General features: G+C 37.4%; 1 protein-coding gene across 1 annotated transcript in view; it reads left to right on the top strand.

The window, feature by feature from the left end:
- The window catches only part of FBN1 (fibrillin 1), a 242882-nt gene that overhangs the window by 131616 nt on the left and 95369 nt on the right, over nt 1-15897 (top strand). Inside the window, exons 10-16 of the mRNA XM_040492627.1 lie at nt 2109-2288; nt 2923-3063; nt 4753-4872; nt 7726-7851; nt 9532-9654; nt 12873-12995; nt 14070-14222. Coding sequence (XP_040348561.1) covers nt 2109-2288; nt 2923-3063; nt 4753-4872; nt 7726-7851; nt 9532-9654; nt 12873-12995; nt 14070-14222 — 966 coding nt within the window. The remainder of the gene's footprint in view (nt 1-2108; nt 2289-2922; nt 3064-4752; nt 4873-7725; nt 7852-9531; nt 9655-12872; nt 12996-14069; nt 14223-15897) is intronic.

Raw genomic sequence — 15897 nt, 5'->3', positions numbered from 1 at the left:
AGATCCTAAAAGACTAAAGAAAAAGGCTGAATTGAAGCTTGGAAGAAAAATGAGTCCCTTAGTGTAATTACTATCCAGTTAAATCCAACACGTAGTTAATGAATTCCTCTTCTGTGAATTTGCAGGGCTAGATTCAGAGTGGGAATTAGTTATGAGTTAGTTATTATTCTTGACTTCAAAGACTGGGCACAGTCTTAGTAGTAGAAATGTGGGGGCAAGCTGGTAGCTAGGAAATGATACGTGGCGCATCCATAGATCTATGAGAGGGATCACTGTGGTTTGTTAGGAGGGATTGTAGCCTCCTGGTTCAGGGAAGCATAAGCAGTATACAAATCCTTTCCAGATGCAGTCAAGTGCTACAGAATCTGTGGGTTAAAATTACAGATAAACAATAATTAAATGCAGTAATAGAATTCTCTAAAAACATAAACTTAACCTGAGTTGGAAATAGCATATGGGATTGAAGATGTTTTAGTAAAGGACCAATAAATAACAACAGAGTACATGGTAGCTAGGTATATTTAGCCGCTTGTAAATTGGCAGATTTTCCCATGAGGTTGAAACAGGAATGTAATTCCATAAGACCTATTACAGTGCCTTAGAATAAGTCAGATTTAGTCCATAAGGAAAAGACTGATATTAACCTAATTTCTGTTACTGGATAAAACTAGTATAGAAAGTATCAATGGGAGTATCCTTGTGTGGCAGTGATAATAAAATTGTTAACATTCTGGCAAAAGAGAGAGAAGAAAGAAATTAAAAAATCACATGGTTAATTTACATATAAAGGCGAACTATAACAAGATATGGCTATTTGTAGGAAACATGAAAATGTACTAGTAGTTAAGTAAATACATCCCTGGAAACCTGACTACTGTTTTAAAACACCTTTTGGGAAGCTCAGGAAAAAAAAAAAAAAAGGGTCACAAATCTAAAGAGGATTTATTCTGATAAAGACCTGGCATTGTGAGAAAGAGGAATACAGTGTATATGTGAAGTCAGAGGAAAATAGTTGATTAACTCAGGTATACTAGTTCAGGGAATCATTATGCAGCATTAACACTGGACACACACATACCCCGCCCCCCCCCCCCCATCCCTTCTGCCCTGTGGGGTGCTGCTGCTTCAACACTTTGTTGTCTTTTACAAATAGATATTCCTCAGGGCTCTCTGCACACACTTCTCTTCAGTTTCCACATCCATCCCTGGGGCTTTAAATACTACCTATCTACCGATAATTGCAAAACTTCTATCTAGCCCCTACTTCTTCTCTAGGCTTCAAACTCTCTTACACAGCTGCTGTGTGACAAATCTACTTGGATGTCTGACATCTCAAAATTCGTATGTTCAAATGGAACTTGGCCTCTATCCACCAAACCTGTTTCCATTGCAGTTTTCCCCATTTAGGTAAATGTCACCAACATCTACCCGTTTGCTAAACCAGAAGACTATGTCATTCTTGATTTCCTGTTCCCTCCGCTCTAACATTTACTCCTTCATGAAGTACTACTCACTTATTTCTAAAATATGCTTCAAATCTGTTCACTTCTGCCCAGTCCCATCACTGCCTCCCATGTCCAGCCATTGTTTTCTTGCCCTTAGTCTTCGGTAACAGCCTTGCCTCCCTTTAGCACATTCTCCATGTATCAGCAAGATCGATCTTCTGAAAATGTTCACTTGATTACATCCCACATTAGTCTGAAGAGTTCCAGTGCCTTGCCATTTCACATAAAATAAAATCCAGGCTTTTTAGCATGCTTTTTAGAGCTCTGTGGGGTCCATAAATGGGATGGAATGGAGAAGGTGGCATTTGATTCTTCCTTGAAGTGAACCGTGACATAGGTAAAGACTCCTTAAATTTTGGGAGAGGCATGTGGTACATACCCTGGGGGGTTTGTTTTTAGTTTTGAATTACTGTTCCTAATAGTGACTATAGCTATTAAGATGGGAATGAAGCCAGTTGGCTTTTTCCCTTTTCTCCAATTGATCTATGTGGTTTCGCGATTGATTTTATTTAAAGCTGCTTTGAAGCATAAAGGTGTCTTCCGCGGGCCTATGAGGTACACTGCAGCTCAGCTTTTGTGTTCTGTTGTGTCATGCTTTTCCAGAGGATTTCAACAAGCTGTGCTCCATCCCTTTGGTAATTCCTGAGAGACCAGGATATCCTTCCCCACCCCTTGGCCCCATTCCTCCAGTTCACCCTGTTCCTCCTGGCTATCCTCCTGGACCTCCAGTACCAGTCCCTCGACCACCAGTGGAATATCCATACCCATCTCGGGAACCACCAAGTAAGGAGTCAAAAGTCATCTGGCTATTTTTCTTACGTTAACCAAGTTAACTTTTTTGTTGTTTTTAATGCTGATTTGGTCATTAAATTAGCATGTCGATTCTTAGATTTACTGTTTGGTTTACAGACTGTTGTATGTAAGTTTCTTAATATGCCTATTTCATAGAGAAAAATAGCTTTCATCATCCTGATTAATGTCCTTTTGTTATTGATGTTTTGAGTCAACTGTAGGACAGTTAGTTAGCTAGTTATGGGAAAGATTTAAATCTGATTCACAGGGTGAAGTCATAGAGGAGGTATATACAATGAGTTTTATATAATGCAGAGCAGCTTTGCAAGTAATTTCCAAGAACTGTTTGCCTTTGTCATTTACCCAAACTGGAGGCTTGAGAGTGAGGCAGAAAAGAGGTAGAGGTAGGGAGAAGTAGGCTACTGTGAGGCTGCAGGACCTGGCTACAAGTGATCTCTGTAAGCGGGCATGGAAATATGGTTTTATTTGCCCCAGATGATCTTTGCCCAAAGAGTGTTTCCTTCCTTTATGTTTTAGCATCTTGCTCATTGTTAGTGGGTTAGGTGCTGATTAAAGATGTCCTAGTTATAAATGATTTCAATAGGGTTTCATGTTATTCCTTTAGGGGTGCTGCCAGTCAATGTCACTGATTACTGCCAGTTGTTTCGCTATCTCTGTCAAAATGGACGCTGCATTCCAACTCCTGGGAGCTACCGGTGTGAGTGCAACAAAGGATTCCAGCTGGACCTCCGCGGGGAGTGCATTGGTATGTGATACATATGGTTAGGTCTGCTCCGAGGGGCTATCACAATTCTGTCCCATGACTATATGGGTTTCCTGTGGCAGCTGTAACAAATCAGCTCCAAGTCAGTGGCTTAAAATGTAGTTCTGTATGTTAGGAGTCCAACAGAGGACTAAAATAACTGGGCTAAAATCAAGATGTCGGCAAGGCTGTGTTCCTTTTGGAAAGAATCCATTTCTTTGCCTTTTCCAGCTTATAGAGGCCATCTGTGTTCCTTAGATGATGGTCCCCTCCTCTATAAAGCCAGTGATATAGCATCTTCACATCTTGAATTCTCTTCTAATTCCCTCTTCTGCTTTTAAGAACCTTTGTGATTACACAGGGACCATCTGTACAACCCAGGAGGCTCCCCCATCTCGAGATCTGCTGATTAGCAACCTTGATTCCCCTTTGCCATGTAGCATATTCAGAGGTCTGGAGATTAGGACATGAACATATTTGGGGAGGGGTACTATTCCGCCAACTATAGGGCCTTTTAACCTTCGTCATAAAATATGTTGAAGTCATTGCTAGTAGCTTCATATTAAGCCATCTCATCAAAAGTCTGACCATTAAAATAAAGCATTAAAACTGTCCCCAAATTATAAAATTTTGCACATTTTACTAACTTAAATGGATATAACTCACCAATTGTCTCTAAAACTGAAAAGTCGTTAAAACTGAAAAGAAACTTTGAGTTGTTGACAAGTCATTTAAGCCAGCAAAAGGAGGAAGTGTAACAAAAGAATAATTCATTTGTTAGATTGGAAAAGAACACCCAATTGCCATCTAATTTTTAAAAATAAGTCCCTTTCTTAGTTCTGTTATAAAGTCTAATTCTATCATTATGAATCAGGCAGAAATAAGGAGTTCTTAGTTTCTCACACTGTGTAGTTTCCTGGTGACATTAATGCCCCTTCTAGCAACACACTAGGAGAGAGTCATTCAGTCCATAGAAGTCATCCAGAACTGGGTGGAAGAGGGGACACGTAGCCCCCCGTGGTGGGGGGGAGGGGACACACCTGCGGCAAAAAACTTGTGACTCTGGGTGAGTGGGTGGGTTATCTTCCAAAAACCTTAGTTTCCTCATCTTTACAAATAGGAGGATATAAACCAGTTCACTGTTAAATATACTGATAGTTCTAAACAACTGTAAAACTAGTGGGAGCCTCTCTGGGTTGGGAGGTGGACTCTGTGGTCAGTGAGAATAGCTCTTTAAATGGTGTGTTTCATGTCTTGTTCTAATGTTCTCAGTGGAATTCAACAAGAGATGCTTAGATAAGGTGAGACCCCCTTTTGACTGAAAAATAGAGCTTCAGGAGATACTCAGAATTCTGCCTAGAAGCCATTTCTGAAATGGTAGTCTGTTTAATTCCCTTAGGCCAAACTCAAGGAAGAGAAAATGTTTATTAGCTTGGAGTGTTGAGTTGCTACGTGTTTGGCATTTTCCTCTGAAAAATGACACAGGAAAATAATACACTTTAACTGCTCAACCGGTTTTCAAGTGGCTTGTGACATGATACATTGTAGTAGAAAGAAAAAAGATCCTTTTCATTATGCTATTTATTTCTGAAAAGGAAAGTGTTTTAACATGTAAAGGAAACCAATAAAATGGTCTTAAAGTTGCGAGTTATTGCTCTCTAATTTCTTACTGAAATATACTGTATTTTGCAGATGTTGATGAATGTGAGAAAAACCCTTGTGCTGGTGGAGAGTGTATTAATAACCAGGGCTCATATACCTGTCAGTGCCGGCCTGGCTATCAGAGCACACTCACCCGGACAGAGTGCCGAGGTATGGTCCTAGCTTGGAACATGCTAAGTTAAGGGGACATATATGCTAAATAAAAGGTTTGCTTCAAAGGAATTTAACAGAGTTTGAATAACCCTGGCCAGGAGAGGCTAATAGGCTTGTTGCCTTTTGCACTCAACTCCAGATATTGTCACTCAGAAGGATAGCGTCATAAAATCTGGCGGAGATCCAAATCATTTTAAAAGATGCATCTGTTCCTGTGGGCATATCTTATTTTCACTACTTTTTTGCCTCATCACTATTGCCTCTTAATTTTTAATCTGAGAGCTAGGGAATGGGGTTGTCCTTTGCTGACACAGAAACTGAGGAAAGTTTCAGGTGAAATTGTATGTGACTGATTTCTTAATGGAACGATCTAAAGTATAAGGAAGGAGTCTGTGACTTCTTGCTTCTTATTCATGTGGTCAGCAGCAGCATTGCCTGGAAGCTGATTGGAAATACAGAATCTCAGGTCTGACCTCAGACCTACTAAGTCAGAATCAGGATTTTTAACAAGATCCCCCAGTGATCCATAAGCACTTTAAAGTTTGGGAAGCACTACTATAAGTGTTTGTTCACAGAATTTTCCCTTCAGGTTTGTTAATTTATTATGTCATCCTATATGCCTTTTATTGGATGACTGATATACTGTTTCTGCAACAGAAACAAGTAAGATGTTCTTTCAACCCTCAGGAAACTCAAATATCTATGTCTCTATAAATTTGGCACTGAATGAGGTATTTCACTGGTCACTAAAGCCAGATAAAAGGAAGAGAATTCTGTGTTAAAATTAAATACAAGGAAAGGTCAGAAGGTTTGTATCAGTTAAAAAAAATTGCCAGCCATTAGTAAGAGTTAGTTTTATTTGTCTTTTTTTTTTTTTTTTTTAAGTAAAATCTCTTCACCTGAGTTGAAGTCATACAGTTTTTATTTTTATCGGTGACTGGTTTCAGGATCTTTGATTGTGATTCAGGCTTAGAGATTTCTTGCCATTGGTATATTTTAATACACTACCTGTAAATGGCAGTTTAGAGCAGAAGAAACCAGAGCACAGCATGTCCACCTGCTAGTATTTCTATTAATGGCCTACTTAATGAATATAGATAAGGATAGTTTAAATATTTAACAGAGTATTTAATATGCTCAATAATTAGCATGTACAGTGTACTAGGCATTTTGCAATATAGAGAATAAACTGAAACCAATGTCTAGAAGACTGCACTATGAAATAAGCAAAGAGAAAAGATTATTGAGAGCACTCAGCTGGGGCAAGGGCCAGCTGGAGTAGATGAGTGGTGTTATCGCTCTGAGACTTAATTTACTAGAGACCGAGGATTACCTAAAAGCCTCAAACACTGTCTTCCTCAAGAGCCTAGTGCTAAGCTTATCTCAAACATAAGAAGTTGATGACATACTCACATTTTGGGGTAGATGCAAGTTGCCACAAAACAGAAAGACTGTGTACTTAGCTGAGGAGAAGTACATGACAGACTGAAGAGAAGGGGCGGAAGAGACGGAACTACGGTAGAGAACTTTTAATGGCAAGCTTTCAGTTGATCTTGTGAGGCAGTGGGGAGCCCAGTGGTGTTCTGATAATAGTGAGGAGAGAAAATGCCGAACTCTGTATGCTGTTTATTTTATCCTTGGGCTTCAAAAGATTATAGAACCCTAAAAAAATTCTGCTCAAGAGTATGTGGCTTTTACTATTTTTTGGAGTGCGGAGCAAGTCAGATTTTTGCAAGGATTAAGAAATAAATGAGAGAGAAAAAGAGCGTAGGTTGTTGGCACAAAGATCAGACAGAAGAAAAGCCCAGACTGCCTCAGCTAGTCCAATGACTCGTGTGGAAACCACGGCTGGATCTGCCCAGAAAGAAAGTGCGTCTGAGGGTCAACCACAAGACAGCGTGCAGACGCAGGGTAGACAGAGTAAGCAATATGCCATGAATGCACATTCTTGTCGTCCAGAGGATGTTTAGGGTGCTTATGCGTAGGCACATGTGACCTCAACTCTGCACAGATAGTTCGGCCCCAGTCCTCTATTACACAGTTCCCGGGTATCTGTCTTCTGGGGAATAAGCCTGGCAAAGATTATATGCTCTGGAGACAAGGCAGTGTGTATTCATCCTCCTTGGTGTTCCTCCAGGTATCTAGCCTAGAAACTGAGGGGAACAGATAATCCAGTGCACCGTGTTGTCCAATTTGAATTAATCATTAATCTTTAAGTGAGCGATCAGATATAGATTATTCGAGTTATTGTCCTTTTTAACACTTGCATATCAAGCTCCATTGTTTACTTTGGTGTAATATGAAACACAACACAAAGAAGGAGAGGTGCCCTCATATTTTATTTGCTATAAATGCTTATAAGGTTATAAAAGAAACTAAGAATATATAAACAAGAAAACTATACTTGGACCAGGACTGCCATAAGAAAGGTAAACATTTCAGTCATATGATTGCTGGTTTTCAGATGGAATGACTTTTTTTTTTTAATAGGACTTTTGTTTTATTGTTCTGATGTAGCTATGAGATCTGCCTTTTGGAGCATGTGTTGAAAGATGCCAGCCAAAGTTTAATATAAATGATGATATATACTGGCTCATTGAACTAGCTAGGAAAATGGTGAAGACAAATTTTGTATATACGACTGAGATTTAAGGGGTCTAATTAGAACTTAGAGTTAGATCAAATGCTATTATGTTGGCAGTCTTTCGGTCACGTCTTGCAAACTCTAATTAATCATTTTAATATTGGATATCAAGTTTGGAGATGGGTTTGGAATGGAGGGAGGGAGAAATAAAATAATTTTGAGGCCGCCAAGTGAAGCTGTTTCTTCTGTTTTAACTTTAATCTTAGACATCGATGAATGTTTGCAGAATGGCCGTATCTGTAATAACGGACGTTGCATCAACACAGATGGCAGTTTCCATTGTGTGTGTAATGCGGGCTTTCATGTTACACGCGATGGGAAGAACTGTGAAGGTAATACCAGTATGACAGTAAGAGCGGTGTAATAATATGAATCCCCATTTTCCATTGCAGTTCCAATCAGAAGTCTAACAAGACCAAGCCAAACATTGAGTGAAAGGTCAAAGCAGCAAATATATTTCACAGATCGTTATGGGGGAGACAAGCATAATTTTCAACAATATTCGTACTTTTAATTACATTTCTGTGAGTCAAATAACATTTCAAATATATAAGGAGAGCTTGTCCTTGAGAGATCGATCCCTAGTGATAATAAAACTTCTATAGCATAAATCGTTACTTCCTAATTTTATACAATCAGAATTTGTACATGGGTTTTTTTAATAGGACACACCTAACCTCATATATTTCTTTTTTCTAATTGAAGTATAGTTCATATAGGCCATATATTTTTTGTCATTTATAGTCTCTGTGTTTGAAGTGTCTGTCTAGTAATAAAATACTATTAAGAACCTGAAAATGTAAAATTTGTATGAAACATTGACTACTGAAAACCAGCTATATTGCCTCTTGAATTAATCACCTCATTTGAATTGGGCTGTTTCAAACATTTTGTCTTTTTCCCCTGCCACTTTTTTTTTTAATTGAAAATATGAACATTATTGATGAGTTTCCACTACTTAGATGTTTAGCAAAAAATGAAGAATGCTTCTTATCGTCTTTCCCAACATCTTTGGGAAAGATCCCAAGAATCTATTCATACATTAAAAGAATTTCAAAATTGTTCTTAGAAACATTTTTGGCAGAATATTATCTCAGTGATTCAACTCAAAGACTTAATGCCAGAATTCTCGGTTGGGATAGAATCCTGTTTAAAAAAAAGAAAAAAAAATCATAAATTACATTGGCCTGACTAAAGCCTGTAAGTGAAAACACACCATGTCTAGAAGAGCAAGTACCTCCCCCAAGACAGCTGTAGTATTAAATAAAATAACATTTTGATTAATTTAAAGAAATAACCTTATGATCAACAAATCCTAAAAGTTAACTAACATAGCTATACTCCATAGTCGAGTCTTGTATTTTAAAAATACAATTTTTTCTTACCTCTATTTAAAACTGCTTCAGACTTCAAGCTGTCTTCTGGTTTCTGCTGTATAAGAAATCAGGAGATGAACAAAATATATTTCAAGTTCCATCATTCTTAGTTTTGCTTTTTGTTTTTATTTTTCAATATATTAGAATTAGTATCTCTGAAGTAAATATAGCCATAAGATTGTTAATAAACTTTTTAGTTTGTAAACTGATATTTTTAAAAAAAGTCTTGGTAGCTTTCATTGAGTCAAATTCATATATATATATGTATGTATATATATATATATATATATATATACATATATATATACACACACATACATACATGAAGTTTTATATGTGTTATTATATATGAATTTCAAATCTATGTACATGTATATGTGTATACATTCAGTATATATATAGTATGTCAGAAAATAAATTTAGCCCTATAATTTGCATGAATATGTCAAAAATTGAGAACTTAAGAATACGTATTTTACATGGCCCTTCTTGTATGCCATAAAGAAAATTAGCCTTAGACTACAATAACAAAAAAACAAAAGAAATGTGAAGGAAAAGAATTCTATTGATTCAGGTTGGCTTCTGTAAGCTTACTCTTCTGGTCATAAGAAAATGCATCCTCTGTATTTTTTTCAGATATGGATGAATGCAGCATAAGGAACATGTGCCTTAATGGAATGTGTATCAATGAAGATGGCAGTTTTAAATGTATTTGCAAACCTGGGTTTCAGCTGGCATCAGATGGGCGTTATTGCAAAGGTTTGTGCTGTAAATCATATCCTTCTCCTGCTTTTTTTCCTTTCTATATTGCTTAGAGGTACCACTTTTCCTTCTTGATTCTTCCCATTTAAAGTATTCCTAATTCTGGCTTGAGAAACCTAAGTGGACATCCTTCTTAAGTCCAGCCATCCAGAGAGCTATAGTTTATGCTTAAGATGGCTGTTCTTATTTCAGAAAGGGTATTTGAGATCTTCCAAAGGAACCTGAAAGGCTACACTGCAAATGAATGAGAAGCTGAATTAACAGTAGGTGCACCAACAAATATGAGCAACCTTGTAAATAAGCTGAGTTATTCTTCTAACTTGGAGTTGGGAAATAAATGGTAATTAGGTTTTTCGATGGCTGTCATTTGCCACCTCTTACACAACTTCACCTGAACACAATAATGTATACTCTTATTGCATTGATCTCTTCTCCATAGTTTCTTTCAGATTATCTTAAGAAACAGAAAGTTTTTGATGGATGACTTATTTAGGTGTTATCAAGTCACATACGCATAAACGGAAATAGAATTAAGCAGAAGAAATAAACTAAAACCAAGAGCCATTGTTTAGCTCGGTAGCTCTTGAAATAATCTCATTGCTCTAGGTATGGAAACAAAAATGAAGATTTAAAAAAAAATTTTTTTAACGTTTATTCATTTTTGAGAGACAGAGACAGAGCGTGAGTGGGGGAAGGGCAGAGAGAGAGGGAGACACAGAATCTGAAGCAGACTCTAGGCTCTGAGCTGTCAGCACAGAGTCCAACGTGGGGCTCAAACTCACAAACTGCGAGATCATGACTTGAGCCGAAGTCGGATGCTCAACGAACTGAGCCACTCAGGTGCCCCACAAAAATGAAGATTTTTATTTGTACTATTGAAAATTCAGGTTCTAAGAAGAGTCATCAAAATAAATTTGTGCTTAGTGTCTCTTGCCTTACATGGTCAGGGATGAGTTATCATTGCACTTGGGTCCAAGATCCGCATTGAAACCATACTTCTCAAGGAACCTCATATCCAAACATCCAGAAAATCTGTGAACATGCTGCACTCAAAGCCTTCAGCTCATAGTTTCAGGTGGAGAAGTGCTGAGTGTCGAGCTATTCAAGATTGAGAAAGCAGATAAAGTCCTGTGATGCCTCTTCTCCAGATTCCTCTGGTAGACAGACAGCTTTGGTAAAGGTGTTATGGAAGAAAGCCTTGTATTAAGTCGTTGGCAAGATGTGCATTTTCCCTAGGCTTAAAAGAGCTTCTATCCCTTGGTTGTTTACCTACATTCTCCATGACCTTCACCTCAGTGGTTCTTAATATTGTGCAAATCTGTCTTCATAGCAAGAGAAAACATTTGAATTTTTAAAATTTGAAATGGGAAATAGGTTTCTGTACTTTTGAGCCTTGTGCTGTGAGGAACATATAGTTTGGAAGACAAGACCAACACGTAGAAAAATTCTACAATGTAAAACAGAATACAACAAAGTGCCAAATTGTGCAGATTAAGTGCTGTACAAGTGAAAAAGAAAGGGGAAGGGAATGGTTGCTGGAATATTTGGAATTAGGCTTCCAAACAAAATAACAGAAGGAAATGTGAAAGCCCCTTTGTGTGAAGACCTTTTACAAGAACACATACTCCTTTTGCTAATCCACAGAGCACACTAAAATGTATTTTCAGTGCCTATAGGCTGCCAGTGACCCCGGCCACAACTTCTCAGTATGAGGTATGGCCAATAGATAATGCTGATGTAATTATTTCAGAAGACACTATGACTTCATAGATGAAACTAGGTTTTGCAAATGTTTGCAACCAGTAAAGTATTTGGAATATTCAAACTAGAAATAGAAACTAGAATAAAGAAAAAAGAAAGAAATTTCTTGTATGGTGAATTTCTTCTTTTCTGTAGCTTTTCTCTTGACATCATTGGGTAAGATTTTCTCTTAGAGCTGAGTATTTAGTTCTGAGGCCACAAAGATGTGACTATCCAAATCTAGAATAAACAATGCTAATTTAATCTCTACAGTTAACTAATCTGATGAACAGCCATGTCCTCTCCAATCACTCTCTGAAAGTTTGGGCCACAGACCTTCTCGGTCCGTGTAACATCTGTTGTCCTCATTAAAAAGCCTTTGTGTCACTTTGCAGGCTATAGCTGTCACCTTTTTACTGTAGATCTCAGCTTGAACAAAAAGGTGACCTGAATAACTGAACCAATTCGATTTCATGTATTTAAATATAACTGCTGTTTTAAAATACAATCTGTACACGGAATCTTGGACCATCTGAATATATCTTGTGCCAAATAACACAAGCTAAGTAAAATGTAGAGGTGTTTCAGTCTCAATTTGCCTTTTTAAGGTCAGAAAAAAGGAAATAGTTACATACACTAGCTGTATATTATAAAAGGAGTTGTTATAAAATGACTTGCTTCTACGTGTTACATGTTTTCCAAAACACAATTTTGGTACCATTTCTACTTCCCCATATTAAAGGGGAAAAATCTTTGCTATTATTAGTATGTGCCCAATAAAGTATTTTACCATATCTCCCTAAATATATACATATGATACTATAAAATATATGTAATACTTAGAAAGATTTTTCTCTGCTGAGCTCCAGTGGCTTAGTGCTATTGTTGGCCAGAAATGGCCACCAAAATCTTCTATATTCCTTTTCTGTTTCTTTTCTATAGTGTTCCATCAGGGTTTTAGTTCTGTATCTCTTAATGCCATGCTAGTCATCTCAGAGTGCTAAGATGTGAGTGATACTGGAATGGACGCCAGTCTGAGTGTTGGATGCTAAACAGAGAAGCTTCCTGCCCAGGTCAAAGTTGCAGTCCATTATCAAGCCAGATTTCTGACAGTCCTAGAAGAACTGCCATGTGAAACGTTCCACCAGGACCTTTGTCTTTTAGCTTCACTTTCCTCCTTTCTTCAATTCTATTTTTGCCTTTGTGATTCTTATTTTGGATTTAAAAAAATCTCAGGAGAGTATTGTTGAAATGGCTTTTCCTGTGGTTAAAAAAAAAAGCTCACATAGTCAGTGTCAATTTTTGTTACTGTTCTTTCAAAGGGCAATGAAATGCATCTCACTGAGCTTTTGTTGTTGGTGCTGCATGTAATTTTCTATCTTCCCCATTTTCAAGTGTTGTAAAAGAATTGTAGACATGTTGTGGTTTCATGTAAATGTCACTCCATTTTTAATAAGTGCTTTTCCCCACCACAGACATTAATGAGTGTGAAACACCTGGCATCTGCATGAATGGACGCTGCGTCAATACTGATGGCTCCTACAGATGTGAATGCTTTCCTGGACTGGCCGTGGGTCTGGATGGACGTGTGTGTGTTGGTAAGATAACGCCATGACTAGATGGATGGTAGAGATCTACCCTCCGTGGACCAATAAATCCCACCAATGACAAACACACTCTACTGTAACAGATATGACATAATTAATACTTGTGGGGGAACAAACCAACAATATCAGTTCTCTTCTTGCATAAGCTGGATATTAATTTAGGAGATAGAAAGATGAACTGACATAAATGAAAACCAGGGGAATCCCCACCTCTCCTTCCCCCTTTTCTTTTCTAATCATGTAGATGTCCTCAATTTTCTCCAACCTTCCATTGTTGACAGTGGTCTTTGAAATTGGCCTATATATATGCTCATTATCTCATAGTGAACATTTTCAGGTAGAGAATTAAATGTCCAACGGGAAGTATAGAATACAAAAGAGGATATGGATAATCAGGAAATTTATGTAATATTTTTGTGCGGCTTTATAAAAAGTTTGAAATTTATTGAGAAATAGATATGAATTTTACCCAAATTATTTTTAAGAATGGCAGTCAGTAAACCCTTTGAATTGGGAGAGAATTGGGCATAGCTGGAACCTCCCTCCCTGTTGGTAAAGATGACACTACTTAGTAAGCCAATGTCCAGAGATTTGTATAATGAACCTTCTATAGATTAAAGTTCCTCCGTTTTGAAAGTACATTTAATTCAAACATTCAATAATTGCATGTTTATTTTGAGGTAGACCACACTTCTAATAAAGATCTTATTTATCATAAGGGGAGTCACTGGTCACCCATCATTAACTTAACCTGTATTAAGCTCCTTCTCTGTGCAGGTCTAGGGAAGACAGAAATGAATGAGATATAATCTCAACACTTAAGAGTCTCACAGTTGGGTACACCATGATAGTCCCTAGAAAACTGAAAGAGTCTGACAACTGGTTTCCAGTGCTTGGAAGCTGAATGCAGTTTGTGTGGGTTTGTCTCTTTCTGTTGAGACCTAAGAACAGAGGCATTTTCTGTGCGTTTGAACAGGGACGATGGCTAAATAAAGCCAGCTTCAACTTTGACCTGGGGGGTTATTGGAAGCGATAGTGTGATGACAGATGCCTCTTCCTGTTTAGACACACACATGCGGAGCACATGCTACGGTGGATACAAGAGAGGCCAGTGTGTCAAACCCTTGTTTGGTGCCGTTACTAAATCTGAATGCTGCTGTGCCAGCACCGAGTATGCATTTGGGGAACCTTGCCAACCGTGTCCTGCGCAGAATTCAGGTATGTGGTGTCATGGAGATGCCCCCATCCTGCCAGCCTTCTGCCACCATCTGCAATCTTTGCATTTATGGCAATCACGGAGAGAGATTATGTTATGCTCTCCAGATACATCACATACCTTCCTGGGGTCTTGACAGGGCTACTCAGGGTCTGATCACACATTATTCACCCAATCCTAATGGTCATTGGGAACAGGCAGCACGTTTGGAACCCCCATCCCAACCCCTCCACCTTAATAATACTCATGCTCTTTGGAATTCATGCAACTTGCCTTGTTTTCTAAAGTAGTTTCTTAATGTTTGCATTTTGCAGGAACTATTATAAAAGCAGAATTTTACAGAGTGTAAAAGTAAATAATTTTCAGATTACCTGAATATTTCCAACTTTTTTCCAAAAGGCCATGTGTGAATTTTGTTCAAATCCCTCATGTTGATTTAGGTGTGCCTTTCCTAAATGATTTTATTCAACCCTAGGGAAAAAGTATTTTTCTCAATTTGAAGTGACACGGCATAATGAAAAGAAAACTGGTTGGTGACTCAGAATTCTCCCCATCCACAGGCAGACAAATTGCTTAACTGGGGGGTTTAGTTCTTTGTAGATTTTTATTTATTTAGGAATTTTTCTCACCTACTTTCAAAAGGATTTAAGATAGCTTGCAATAGTATGCAGAATTGTAAAGTAGAATAATATCGAAATGGATTCTTAGTTTCTTCATCTACAAAATGAATTATTTTAGGTAATCCAGAAGATCCTTTCCGGTTGTAAATTATTTTTATTTATAAGGCAAAAATAGTTTATTGAAACTAAAGCAATAAACTGTCAACATTTGGACATAATTTTAAGGTAGCTTGACATTTACTTTTAATGTCCTAAAATAAAGGTAGATCTAATACCGAAAACAAATAGCTTTGATTGGTTGGTTTACATCTAAATCCAGTTAGTTCATTTCTGACCTATATATAGTCAATTAAAGATTAACTCACAATATTTAAACATCTGCCATTTTGAAAGTGATATTTGAAATTAGGAGTTAGAAGAAATTAAAATATGAGAAGTTAGAGAATGTTAACTAGAAAACTTTAAAAGAAATGGGTAAGGCCAGTTAAGAAATAAAGCTTTATTCTGGCCGATTACATCACAGATTACCATTTTATATGTGATTAGCAATTAGTTCAATTCATGCCTACAATAATAATACTTCAATTATATAGCATAAAATATAATTCCATCTAACAAACATCCCTGTAACTTTATAGTTGTATATCATTAATACTACCCTGCTTGCTGTATGTTACTTTAACTTTTCAAAGTACTTTTCTTACATACTTGGAATTTACAAGATAGACGAGTATCATGAAAACTGGTGCACAGGGGTATAGGTGATTTGTTCCTATCTTCAATATGTGGAAGAACCAAACTTAGAATCTAGGACCCTTGGTGCATACAGTTCTTTGTTTTTACATTTTCCTCTGGACTAAGTACATCTCCAAAGAATTCTTATGATAACTAGGAAAATGAAGTAATCTTATAAAAAGATGACTAAAAGAGACCATATTTCTTTAAGAAGTAAAGCTTAAGATGAGTTAAACCTGAAGCGCAGCGCCACTAGCTTCTGTTTTCTATTTCAACACACTTGCACAGAAGAGGTCCACATGTGGAAGTGGTTTTGTTCAGT

Source organism: Herpailurus yagouaroundi, unplaced genomic scaffold (genome assembly GCF_014898765.1).
Source record: "Herpailurus yagouaroundi ecotype Mexico unplaced genomic scaffold, PumYag 184, whole genome shotgun sequence".
Classification (NCBI taxonomy): domain Eukaryota; kingdom Metazoa; phylum Chordata; class Mammalia; order Carnivora; family Felidae; genus Herpailurus; species Herpailurus yagouaroundi.
Note: the sequence above shows the minus strand (reverse complement) of the source record. Positions and strands in the feature narration are given on the sequence as shown.